This window comes from Protopterus annectens, chromosome 2.part1, assembly GCF_019279795.1.
Source record: "Protopterus annectens isolate FY-2018-M chromosome 2.part1, PAN1.0, whole genome shotgun sequence".
Classification (NCBI taxonomy): Eukaryota; Metazoa; Chordata; order Ceratodontiformes; family Protopteridae; genus Protopterus; species Protopterus annectens.
Window position 1 is genome coordinate 45,907,628 of NC_056729.1, and position 13,137 is coordinate 45,920,764.

The following is a 13,137-nucleotide window of genomic DNA, read 5'->3' on the forward strand; positions in this document are numbered from 1 at the left end:
TTAATATCCAGGGTACGGCTGAAGATTCAGAAGGAATCCACAAGATTATGGTGACTTGCTTCTGGCCCAAGCAATAGTGGTTCCTCTTTTGGAATTTGCCAGGGACATTTATCACAAGCTCCTGCACAGACTGGATCTACTCAAACAGGGGTGCTTGATGTATCCTGACAACTTCAACTGCCAATGGCTTTTAGGGACCCATTTTCAGATTATGTACAGCAGGTATTAATGGGGGCAAAAAAGCCTACTAGAAAATCTTAAGTTAGCAAATGGTACAACCAGCTATTCAGGGCTAGCATTTTTCTGATTCTGCAATACTTACACAAGTTTCTCCTATTGCTCATCTTACTCCTGTATCAAAGGTTCCTTTGTAAGCCATTGCAGCACATTTCCCATGGATCCCCCTCTTTCAAAGCATTCCATGTCAATGTGTTTTTGTACAGGGGTTTGGCATAAGACCTCCAAATAAACTTGTGCTCCATTTGAACCAGCTCATCCGGCTGACTTAATATCTAAACATAGAAGATTTTTGGTGGTTCGGACTTCTGCAAGAAGCAAATTGTAAGCACTTATGGTAGGTTAACCTCTTCATTATCCACAGAAAAAGGGGTCCATGAACACTAATCCTTATGCCTAAAGTAGTATCAAAGTTTACTTCAAGTCAAACTGTCCATCTCGCAGTTTTCCTGAACCCTAAACTGATGCAAGTGATACTCTATACCTGGATGTCCTCAGACAACTCTGGCACTATCTTGACAGAACTAAATCTTTCAGCGCTACCAATCAGTTCATTTCTTGTGGAACAGATAACCCATGTCAAAAGAGCCAATTTCCAAATGGTTGGATCAGGGCATGTTATTCCCACAACATTTTCCAGGCAAGGTCGGCACATTCTACCAGGGCCTTTGCTTAATCTATTGTTTTTTGGAAAGTCGACTAGTAATCTAAAAACAGCAACTGTCATCTTTTGTACATTTATAAAACAAACTAGATTCCTTTTCTCTGGGTCCAGGTCAGGCTTTGCTAGGAACATTCTCCAGGCGGCTGCTGGACCCTTCTTCCACCTCCCAATTGTTCTAGGCTACAGTAATCTACCCAAAAGTTTTTTTCCAAAATTAACTTCATTAAAAATTTCTAATTAATACGGTGAACTCTGGGTGTCTATTTACTGGCCCAACTTGCTTTGCTAAATAGACACATTCATGCAGTCTTTTAGTAGCCAAAGATTTAAGACCTCTGCACTTCAAAGGGGGTAGCAGACTCGTGCCCATTAATACACCTCAAACCATTTGTTTCCAGTATTGATCAGAAAGTTAGGTTTGTTACAGATGCATTCACTTCTCATGAAGACAAAAACAAAATCAATACAGTAGGTAAAGGGAGATAAAGTATTTTAGTTGAAATGCACTGGTTTAAACCAAGACAAATGCAGTGGACAAGAGTCTAAAAATTCTCAGTTCTGCAGTAGCAGAGCTATCCAGAAATCTGCAGTGTACAAATATTAAGAGAACAATTCAGGGCTTCAGTTACTATGAAAAAGTTGGGCTTGTATACTTCAGGTGTTCAGAAAGTTTGGCTATGGTTGGTCATTCACTGCTGCAATTGTTTCAATTGTTTTATATAACCCAGTGCTCATTTTAATCTGAATTTTTAACAGCAACAGAAGAAATGAATTGATTTCAGTGTCACTTCAGGTTCAATTACTACACAAAGGCATAAAACCACGAGAAAAAAAGTCTTATTGGTAAAATTGTTTCCATTCACGTTTATATTCCTGTATTTAATTTTTGGCATAATTTTAACAGGGTTTATCAGCAATATTTACACTTTGCAGCAAATTATGAGTTTGCTGCACATGCAGCCTAGTGCTTCACTGTAGAACGGCACTTAAATTATTGCTCTGGCAGAGAATAAAGGCTATAAACTATTGAGCTATTTCCTGTTTTACAGCAATTGCCACATACTTTTCCCCTTGGACCTTGAGGAAGTCACTTAATGCTTTGAGGCAATTAGGAAATTTGGAATAGGCCCAGCAGCCAACGAGATTCACCTGTGGGATAAAAGTGCTAGTGTTTATGAGGTCTGTGTAGTTTGGCATTGCAGTAATTAGTTTTAGCTAGTGTTAAGTGCAAATGGTAGCAGTAGTCCACGTGTCCCAATATATACTGCATAAACAGGCCAAGTGTTGATTAAATAAGAGCATGTGAACAAACTGGACTGCCAGGGATAATGATCAAAGACAAATGGACAAAAAAGGGCAGTAGAAAGGGTAGAGAACTGCTGGCTCACCCATTCTAGAAGAGGGTAATATTCTCATGAGGCACATTCCTGTGATGTGTAGTGCTGTGAAGTAAACAGCAAGTGGCTTCTGACATCTACCTAAAGGGTGGACAGAAGCCAACTACTGATATATATATATATAAATGAATGTCTGGAGCATTACTGAATAACTGGTTGGCTGGGAGGTACATAACTACAGAAGGCATGCTCCCTAATTAAGTGCATTTGGATCAAATGCGATTCAGAGAGTACAGTACCTTGAAGGAAAACATTGCACGCACTGATATGGTTAGAGCATTGCTTAAACTACCTTAATACAGGCAGTAATGTAGTTTGAGGCTTATGGAAACAATTGGCCAATCGGCTAATCAGCTTTCTTGTTAACTGGGTGAGATGTTGAAACAAATTAAAAACTGTGGCCGAGAATACTTGTAGGGAAATAGCAGGTGGTACCTGCATGAAAAGTGTAGCAATCAGCTTGCATACCTACTGGGGAATTCAGTCTAACCACCACTCTACACTGAAGTTGCTCAAATTTAGCAGTGAAGAGCCAAGAGACTGGCAGTTTTTGCTTTAGATATTGCAACCTATTGGGGGTGGGGATGGCTATTTTCTTCCAGGAACATTTTAGTTGAACATAAAATATGCTTTAATCCCATTGTTCAGTCCTTGAACTATTCACTCAGTTTAGCAGTCTCAGATGTTCAAACAAGGATGCACCTTATGAAGCCTAGCAGACCTCTACCTACTTTAAAGGCCACTACTAAAGGTTCAGAAACTGAGACATTCATATCCATCATACAAATGCTCTACCATGGTCAGGTGATGCAGATAGGTAAGCTAAACAAGCAAAGAGAGCAAAACGTGAAAGCAGTAAATGAAACACCATTCCCACCTAGACACACATTCACATACCTAGAAACAAATTAGCACTGCCAATCTTCCTGGCTTTTAGAACATGAAAGCCTGGGGAGTTTAATAAAAACACAGGAGGCACTACATCTGGTGCGACACCAAAGTCTTCACTTGAAAGACTTTGCAGCTATAGCATAAGCAATGTGCTCTGGCTATCTACCAAAATGCTCTTCCCGCTCACATTGGGTTGAATTCACTGGATGGAAGGTTCACCAGATTACTATGTTCACTATTCATTCTATTTGCAATTATTTCTCAGCTTCAGCATGTTCACAATTCCTCTGAAGCCACTGACAGCTTGATGAGATTTGACAAGCTGCACAAGTTTTTCTTTGGAAAATTAGAAACTCTATTTTTTTATTTTAGTCTGGCAGTCATTGGTTCCCAGGGCTTTCAGCTATACATCATTTGAATTCTAGTGCATACCTGTTTGCAACACTGTCTGGCAAGTCCACAAGATTTGTGCTGTTCATGCAAATACTGCTTGCCCACACCTTCAATGGACAGCTCACTGATAAATATTCAGGTCACACAAGGTTTTAGCACACCTGGTGCCAAGTACAAGAATATTGGACAGATTTCATAAAAGAAAAAAGTAGCCATTTTAGAACAAGTAAACCAAAATGCTGTCTCAAGGGTTCTGGATTTCATATGGGCAAGCAACTGCATGCCTCAGACCTTCAACCTCCATTTTTGTACATGGGGTCAGGGCGTCACCTGCACCACCTCTCCAGTGCCACAACAGCCATGCTCAAATGTCACAAGTCTTCTCTTATGCAATCCTTCTGGTCAACCATTTCCTTTTTGTTTCTACCAAATGTCAATTCTGCTTACCTGTACACATACCCAAACTACTGAAATTTGTTTTAACCCACCAACTGAATTACTTTGGCACAGATCTGTTTTTATCAGTCTCATTGAGCATCCTACCATTTCTCAGGCACTTCATCTCTTGCTTCAACTGCTCTGCCTTTACTGCCCAGGTTCTGCAACAGATTTACTGGTTGTCCCACAATACCTCTCCAATGATTTTTGGAGAATGTCCATATCTCATTTTTGGTCAGTTTTTCATAAAATTGTGTTTTCTGGCAAATTCATGGCAACTCACTAGATTGAAGCTAGAAAACAAGGGCACATTTGAGATTTAGACTTCATACCCTTCAGAAAATTCATGCTAATGCAAAACCTATTCCATCAACTTTCTAAGTTTGTAAAAGCAATAATTAAAAACGGTCCCTATTTTTGGCCCTTTGTCCCATTTATGGCCTTGTCCAGAAGTCTTGCTTTGAGAGATAATTGTGCCCCACTTTGCAATAGTCTTACACTCCCAGTCAGTGCCAGTACCTCCATATCTAGCTTTGACCTCAGACACCCCTTCTCAGCTATCCCTCCCCAGATATAGGAGGACAGACCCAGAATCTTAAAATTTGACAGAAAGGAAGATAGTGGAACAGGTCAACAACTTTGCTGCCATAATCCCAGTCTATACTCTTTCATCCCCCATGTGATTACAGTTTTGCATTCCATTCTGTTTTGTTCAGAAACATCTAACATCATGTTCTACATAGAGCTTTGAACCGTCCCCTCAGAGCAGTTTGCCAATGACATCCACCACGAAAAGCAGTGGGCTCAAAGCAGAATGCTGATGCTCACCCACTCCTACTGGCAACCTAATTCCAAATGTTCATAAATGGCACTGGGTCCTTCTACATTGAAGCCCCAGAAACATTGATATCAGTGCAGGCTGCTAACTATTTCAGAACCACTTAATCAGTTTTGGAACCTTTCCAAATCCAGAAATTCTCATTTGGACTCTTTCCATATAACCAGCTTATCCATGGTGGAATTGCAAACCTACAGCATCCTGACGTCCAACACTGTTAATCTCCCAGGTCTGTTAGTATCAAGGTGCCAGAAAATTGAATTCCAAACCAACACCATATGGTTGATGTACCAAAATTGTTTAGGAGGGCAGGAAGACTGTTCATGTTTGCAAAGATCACAGTGGGGATTGAGGAAATTACCCTTCTCCACAATTGTAGTGACATCTCAGAGATGGCCTATATAATTAGCAGGGGGCAAAGTTCGTGGCAATTGAAGCTTACTGCAGTCATGTGGGATACACCTCTCCCCATATTAGAAGTGCCCTTAAGTCACCATGCCTCCAAAACTTAACCAAACTGCACGATTTCTGAAGCAATTTCTTTTGAACGTGCTGATAATCTCCCCCCAGCTGGTCTGTTAAATATAAATCGGTTGTTCCACTTTCATCTTATGCCTTGTACGGTGCAACACACCTGCCATTTTCTTCAATCAGAAGCTGCTAGATTTATTCCTTCCTTCTGCCTTAAGTGTTTTGTAAGCAGGTTGTTGCTGCCATCCCTTATGGTGTCCAAGGACCATCCATCTTGCAAACAGTTGTGCCATCAGCAAAGTCTTTCCAGTAGCTTTTGACAACCTTTGATGCCTTATACTTTGCTATTCCAATGACTTTTAGCCTGCCTAAACAGACCAGCATTCCCTTCAGTGTTATTTTGTATCCTCACTTTACTGCATGCTCTTTTATAACTTCAGGATTTCTACATTCCACCATTAGCCTTCATTAGCCTTACGTACCCTTTCAATACATCGCTCAGCTGAATTTCCATAGTTTTGACTCCTTCCTGAAGTGCTAGATTTCCCTGCTCTTGTGTTTTCACTCCAGTCAACTTCAGCCTAGACCGTCTTGAAGCCTTCCATGACCACTGCTTGCAGCTCACTATGGCAGTCTTATACGGTTGGCTGACAGTGCCCTTTCCTTACTAGGAAGTCCACATACAAGTGTGGTCAGCAACTTTGATCTTGTGAGTCAACCACTTTTGTCCACATAGTCATTTAACAGAGGTCCTCCTATGCTGTTCTGGCCTGATATGAACATTCATGTCCCCAGTTAAAAGCAGCATGACCCGATTCATCTAGTAGATCCTCCAGTTGCTGCTGTACCACCACTGCCTGATGTAGGGCATAGGCAGATTATAAATACCACCACTGCCTGATGTAGGGCATAGGCAGATTATAAATGCTACTCACTCAGTCTTCACACTCTAGACTGAGACCATCACCAAATCTGATTGCCACAATTTCTAGCCTGTGCCTTCCACTGGATAGTAGTCTATGCATTGCCCTTGTTTCCTGAACATGTCCAGTCTCCTCCTTACCATGTAGTCATCCACTCCCAAGCCGCATTCTCAGAGAGCCTAAAATCACTAATTTTTTTATAAGTTGATTAGTTTTACATCCAATACCAAGCATACCTCTCAACTCATAGCTGGCTCAACTAGCACCCTATACTTGTATCACAAACCAGCACCCTACCCTCCATCAGTTCAAGATCAAAAACCCCTTAACTATAATTACCCAATTGTTACATTGTAGCCATCAGCTTATTACACTTAAAGCTCAGAGGGGGGTGTGGATGTAAGTGAAAAAAATGGCCATTCCTTCTGCTAGCATACCCTCTGACCTGGCCCAAACATTCAGGTCCCATTTCTGTGCCTTGCCCCCACTCCTGTATTTATGAAAATAAAGTCTGTACCCTCCACAGAGTGCTATGGCACTCTGCTACAGTTTAACAATTTATTCTAACTAAATACAAACGTCTTGCTAAAAATGTACCAAACATTTGCTACAGTACATCTTGCAGAACACTGATGCTCTGGTCTGACTACAAATGCAACACCAGCTTTTAAAAGCCAGTATTGCATTAGAGAGATCAGCTGATCATGCACCCCAAAACACTTTGCACCCAGAGCAGTTGCCTCACCCTAGCTAGTCAAGATCTCCTTTAGTCTGCTCCTCAAAATATGATTTTCTAGCAAATCCATGATAATTTAATTCACTAAAATGATATACATCCAAGTTTGACTCCACATCCTTTAGAAAATACATTGTAAACCTTTTATTCTAGCAACTGCTTAAATATTTAAAATTTGTTCCTCTTTTGTGGCCTTTGCCCCCACCATTTTTGGCCTGACAGCTTTTTTTGTGCACTAAGAGGTCAATTAACCCAGACTGAGCAACTAGCCACTGGCCAGGCAGTAGCTTATTGACAGCTGGTGGACTTTATGGTGAACTTGTACTGGCCCATTTTTGGCCAACATCTTTCAAGGCAAAATTTATATCCAGCCTGATTAAAGGCATGTTTTTCATGAAAAGTACCCAAAGGTCCTTGCATTTCTGATGATTTGGCAAAGCTTTGCTTTAGTTTAATGTAAGAAAGGCTTTTACAGTTTCAAATTACATTTTAGCTATAATATTTATTCAAGGATTCACAGCTATCCAGCTTTCTTCATCTCTTGCAAAAAATATCCATGTAGAACCAAGAGTGTAAAAATAAACACGTATTATGGAAGAGATTGTCTCATTCTTGGGAACATATTGCTAAAGAAATATAGCAAAAGAAATTAATGCAAGGCATAGTGTGCTATCTTAAGATATGCACTCTTCCCAAGATATCCCATCTGAGGTAGGAAAAACTCTACTCCATCTCAAAATAAAATCCACTCAAATGCCTCTCTCATTGGTAGTACAACCACTGACCAAGCAATTTTTGTTCCAGCCAACTTCACTGTTGTAAGTGAAGGCAGTTTCCCCGAATTCAAAATCTATGGGGGCCTTGACTACCCAGCCAAAACGAAGTAATAATCCTTTTGCTCAAGTAAAAAAAAAAACAGTTTCATATAGATCTATCCCAAATTGTCACCCAAAGGCACTGGAAAAATATCCACAGCAAGTAAAAGTTACCTGAAGACTCCTCTCACACTTTAGGAAAAACTGATCTCTCACTTAAGAAAAACTGATTACAATCCCCCATATACAAAAAACATGGATACTGCCTCAGATCACCAGATTGTCATAGGATCAGGCAGGAATCTATGGTTTAAAGCACAAAGCCAGTAAGCAGGCAGTCTAAAACAGATTTGAGTTCTAGTTGATCAGGCTCATCCATATCCACTTTAACTGGGCTCAAAGCTCAGTTTTTAACTCCACCTGCGCTTCAAACTAGATCTGGCCACACCATATTCATTGTAAATAAAGTACAAGAAACTTGACACCCATACAGAGCCTACACACGTTAAATGGCCTACACACATTAAATGCAGACTTGTGTTTGGTTCACCTAGGAGGCACACATCATACTCAAACTGGTACGTTGCTGCATCTGGGTGTTGTGCACTTTTGCTTGGCTGGATGCATTTACTTTTGCTAAACAATCTGCAAGTGTCACAGTAACCACAGTGTAGTTACGCAGAATCTAAACACTTCAGCAAAGACATCTAAGAATGTGTAAATGGGAGCTTTAATGAACTGACTTAAGAGGAAGGATGCTTTTCTAAAAGTAAAAAAAGTGTCAAACTGCAAGAAATGGTTTCAGTCCCAAGTCTAGGAGAGATCACTTCACTACCCTGAAAAAGATTAGGCAATATATGCAGACAGAATCATTCCTGTTGTGCATGTTATAGCATTAAACCTAAAATCAGCACTTTAGCATTTATTTTGCAGAAAATAGGCAGTGGTCACTTCACTGGAGATTGCAGTGATTCCTAGGCCACCAAGTAGTGACCATCTATGCCATGCAAGCTTCTCATCAGACCAAACCTTTTCTCCAGGTGAGCTATTCCAGTCAAAAGATTAAGTTTGCAAATGCTCATGCAGTCATCCTCTAAAAGAAGACTGTCGCATTAATCAATATGCAGAGGAAGTAGAGATTTGGGAGGCACTAGTCTATAAACCTGAATCTGTCCCTCCACGTTTAATCAGTTAAAGATTTAGGTCTTTGCTTTGTGTTGGAAATATTGGACTTCAGGAGAAACCTTCCAGCCTTGATAGCACAGGGACTTTAGGTTCATGAGCTTTGTTATTGGCCCTAAAGTTTAATGAAATACATCTCAAAGGGGGTTCTGCACTTGATAATGGCCTGATCAGTGTCCAAGTATAAGGAAATTGCCTCTAGAGATTCCCTCGACAATTAACCAGCCTAAATATCGTCAACCGTTGTCACATAGCTGAAAGTGAAGGTGCTAGAAATGCTAGGTCCTTGATATTTTCATTTTATTGTCCATTCAGTAGAATGGAGTTTCTCCGCAGTGATATTGTAGCATTTAGTTGGAGCCTACTTTATTACATCAAGAGTTCACTAGGAGTAGTTCATTTGGGAATGTGTTGGCGTCAGAATGAAACCCCCAGTTTACAGCAGTCTAAACAATTACCAGGCAAGTTCAGTTAAAGAAAAATAATTACCAAAAATGTCTAAAGCGAACCAAACCAATTAATACTTATCCATTTTACCTAAAGCTATGCTATTACTCAAATTTTTACACCATATCCATAACAGATCCATACACAAACTAAAATCTAGACCTCTTGCATAAGGTCATGTAGTAATTTATATGGAGTGTACACAGATTAACAGCAACTTAATGCTCTTCTAATCTTCATTTACACAAAGTAATAGCCACTACCAGCATTCTGAAATTGTTTTGTGCAAATCACTCACCCTGGTCCAAGATTCAGCACTTCAGGCCAGCCATCTGGTTACATGGGCTTAGGTTAATTACGGAGACTTGGCCATGCCAGAATCAGGATTTTTTAATTACTCAAATAGCAGTCATAAGAAAGGCATTTGGAATGTTAAATATGCAGACAGACCACTGATGTAAACAGACCATTTTGTCCCCATGGGGACCTTCAGTATTAAGATGGAATAAAAAGCTAATGGAAAGTCAATTTCTTCCAAATTCCTATTTTTCCCTACAAGTTCCAAAACCTTCTGGTTTTAGTTCCATTTTCCAATGGATTGCATAAGCATTAATTCAGCCTCATTTCACTGTGGATTTTGCATTTCTAAAGGACAAAATGGAGTTTCTCAAGATTCCAATAAAGTTTTTACATAAAGGGTATTGTGCTTTTTAAAAGATTGCCCATTATGCCATTTTAAACTCTACATTGATTTGCAAGTGCAATAGAGCTTGGGAATTACAGTCCAAGCTGCACTTCAGTTTTACCATAACACTTTAGTATAAATTATACCCCAGTGCTAAAAATAACTTACCATCTGCACACATCATGGAGCTCTTTGCATGTTCCACAAGGACACCTTCAGGCTGTTAAAAAAAAAAAAAAAAAGAAACTAAGTTAATGAAATCTGCCACAAACAGTAAAAAGTATAGATAAGGGGTGTCAAACCTTTTTGGCTGAGGGTTCACTTACCAAATAATTCAGGTGCCACTTATTCTTCAGAAGGTTTAAGAGGTCATTACCATATCCAATACGTGTTCATTCAAAATAGTATGTTGTAGGACATACCGAAGGCCAGATAAGTCTTTGGTATGGGGTATGCCAATTCACCTGCTGAACATCCTCTGCCATGAAGCATTAATAGAGCCCATATTTGAAACGAGCAAAACCATGACCTCTAACCAACTGTTCTAACAGATACCTTTTGTAAGTTGTAAGCCATTGCATGGCTGATCGGATAGAAGTTTCCATTCACCCTGAAAATTTACAAAGATGCATCCTACTTGCATGAACAGAGTTAGCTGCATACATACCAGCATACACAAAGCTCTTTAGTGGGTTTTGGTTTATAGCTCAGTTTCAACTGGCTGCTAATTACCAGAGATAAAAGTTGTACAAAAAAGTGAGCTACACTCCTCCACAATATCCCCATATTAGCCACAATTGCTAGTGTGCACAATAGATAAGTGAACAAGCACAGCTGAAGTATTGATGAAAGCATTCAAGATCATGTTAGGGATAACAGACTGCCCATCAATCAATCTGCCAGCTAGGCAGAAAATACCATAAATATTAGATATATCACAATATTGTGCAAAATGTTTACACCTATGGAAGCCACCCATTCAAGAGAATAGCATAGGCATTCAAATAGGAAAGTATTCTTATAAGTTAAGGACCAACTGTCCTTTAGAATGCAGAAGAGGCTTACACTCCCAAACACTGCAGAGTCTTTTAGTAAACCTATATTGCAAGTTTTCTACTGCTGTGTTACAAGTTGTACTGTGGTATAATTCACATCACACCTCTAGCTTTATTAAAGTAGATTTTATAAATTTGTTGCAGTAACCTAAATACTACAGCCCTAGTGTAATTCTAAAGTGCACTTGTTTCAATCCAACTTTGAACTGCTGCCCATTAAGATGGCTTTGAACTATGACATTTGGTTATTTTAAGTTTTAACATTAGATCACATGCTGTGGCCCAATTTGCAATCCATCTAAAGCACTCAAAAGTGAATAGTTATTCTGTATGAAAATCTTTTTACAATACTAAAATTTTAACAAAGGACAAGCCAGACAAATTAGAGATGTGGGCCCAAACAGAACTTTGCTGCAAAGCAAATGCCATTCTGAAACCCAGCTTCAAGAGCCTAAACCTGGTTATCAATTAGCTTTGAATCTAAGAGTCCCATGACCTAGGTTTTTAAACTGAGGAAAATTTAAGGCAAGTTTAAAATGGACAATTTCAATTTCTCCAGTGCAAGATAACAGATTATATAACCTACAGCAGCTCTTAAGTTTTCTGCAAGCTTTCATTAAAACTTGACCCACATTTAAAATCCCAATTCATGATCACATCATGGCCTGCAGCTTTATTACAATCAATTTTGAATTATTGAATGCACACAACTAGGTAGATCAAACAAGGCCCATATAACCCTGGAGTCTGCCCCCACTGCAGAAGATGGAAAATATTTAGTGTGCACCAATTTCAAAATAATCTCATAATGGCACAGAGACCTCAGATGTAGCAGCCCTTATAAACTTGAAAAAGTCAATCACCACATTTATCAAATTTAGCTCAATGCTCTGTCATGACTGAAAGCACTGGATACAAGGCTACCTCCACTTAAGATTTCCATATCCACACGATGAGCAGTTTTAGTTACAACAGGAAACTGCAGAATTTAGGAAAATTCTAACTTCTTATGCAATAGCGTCTCCTTAACAGTTCATTATGCCAGTCCCACTTCTTAAATAGCTTTATGGCAGTATACTTTGGCCAAAAGTCTCAACTGCAGCTTTTTCCACACAAAGTGAAGTGTGGTCCTCAGTTCACATACGAGGATACGAATACTGCCTGGTAATGGCAATTGTGAGGCAATGCCATATGCATAACCTTGCTTGCCAATAGACTATCTTAGGTAGGCAGTTATGCAAGATGGTCTTAAACAGGATGAAATATGCATCTTATGCCAATTATTGGGCAGATCTTTATCACCCACTGAATAAAACAGCTAGTTAGCTGTAGAACATCTATTAGCTTTTAGAACTGTTTGGATGCTTGTAAATACAGAGGATATCAGCTTGAGTTCTATTTCCCAAATAGTTAGGCCAGTCCTTTCCCAGCATATACCTCTTCTCTGAAGTGGTTTCTTGAGCAAATATACTGACTTCTTTCCATAAAGTGTGCTTTTTAATTATGGCCAAAAATTTTTATTTCCCTTGAATGAAGTCTTTAGACCAGTGTTGAAGTTACCATTATACATTAGTAAATTTTACTGCACAATTTTAATGCCTCAGCAGTATCCATGACCTTGGCTTCTATTAGGCACAATGTCTTGTTTTATCACAGCAAAACCAATCAGGTCTGACAGATCCACCTTAACATGCTTCATTTATATATTTCCAAATGTGCCTGTTTTTACACAAGCATTTAAAACTCTGCTCCTCAGAAGTAACATGCATCTAGTCTAACAGCAGCAATATTTTTCCAAGTGGAACACAATTAGCTAGTGTGCTTTCTGGTATATACAGGATTTAAGACTACACTTCTAAAGCAAACAGGCATGTGACTAATTTCAGACGGCAGTTTGAGGCATCCTTTGGCATTTGGCACTTGAGATTTGATTCCACTACAAAACCCCAAGTCAGATGCCAATGA

The 13,137-nt window shown here is 39.4% G+C and overlaps 1 protein-coding gene across 2 annotated transcripts in view; it reads right to left on the minus strand.

Annotated features, from left to right (window-relative positions):
* LOC122793959 (alpha-2-macroglobulin-like protein 1) overlaps positions 1–13,137 on the minus strand; it is a 621,161-nt gene that overhangs the window by 302,025 nt on the left and 305,999 nt on the right. For both annotated transcript variants that reach the window (XM_044062013.1, XM_044062014.1), the window contains one exon: positions 10,286–10,337. In XM_044062013.1, coding sequence (XP_043917948.1) covers positions 10,286–10,337 — 52 coding nt within the window. The remainder of the gene's footprint in view (positions 1–10,285; positions 10,338–13,137) is intronic.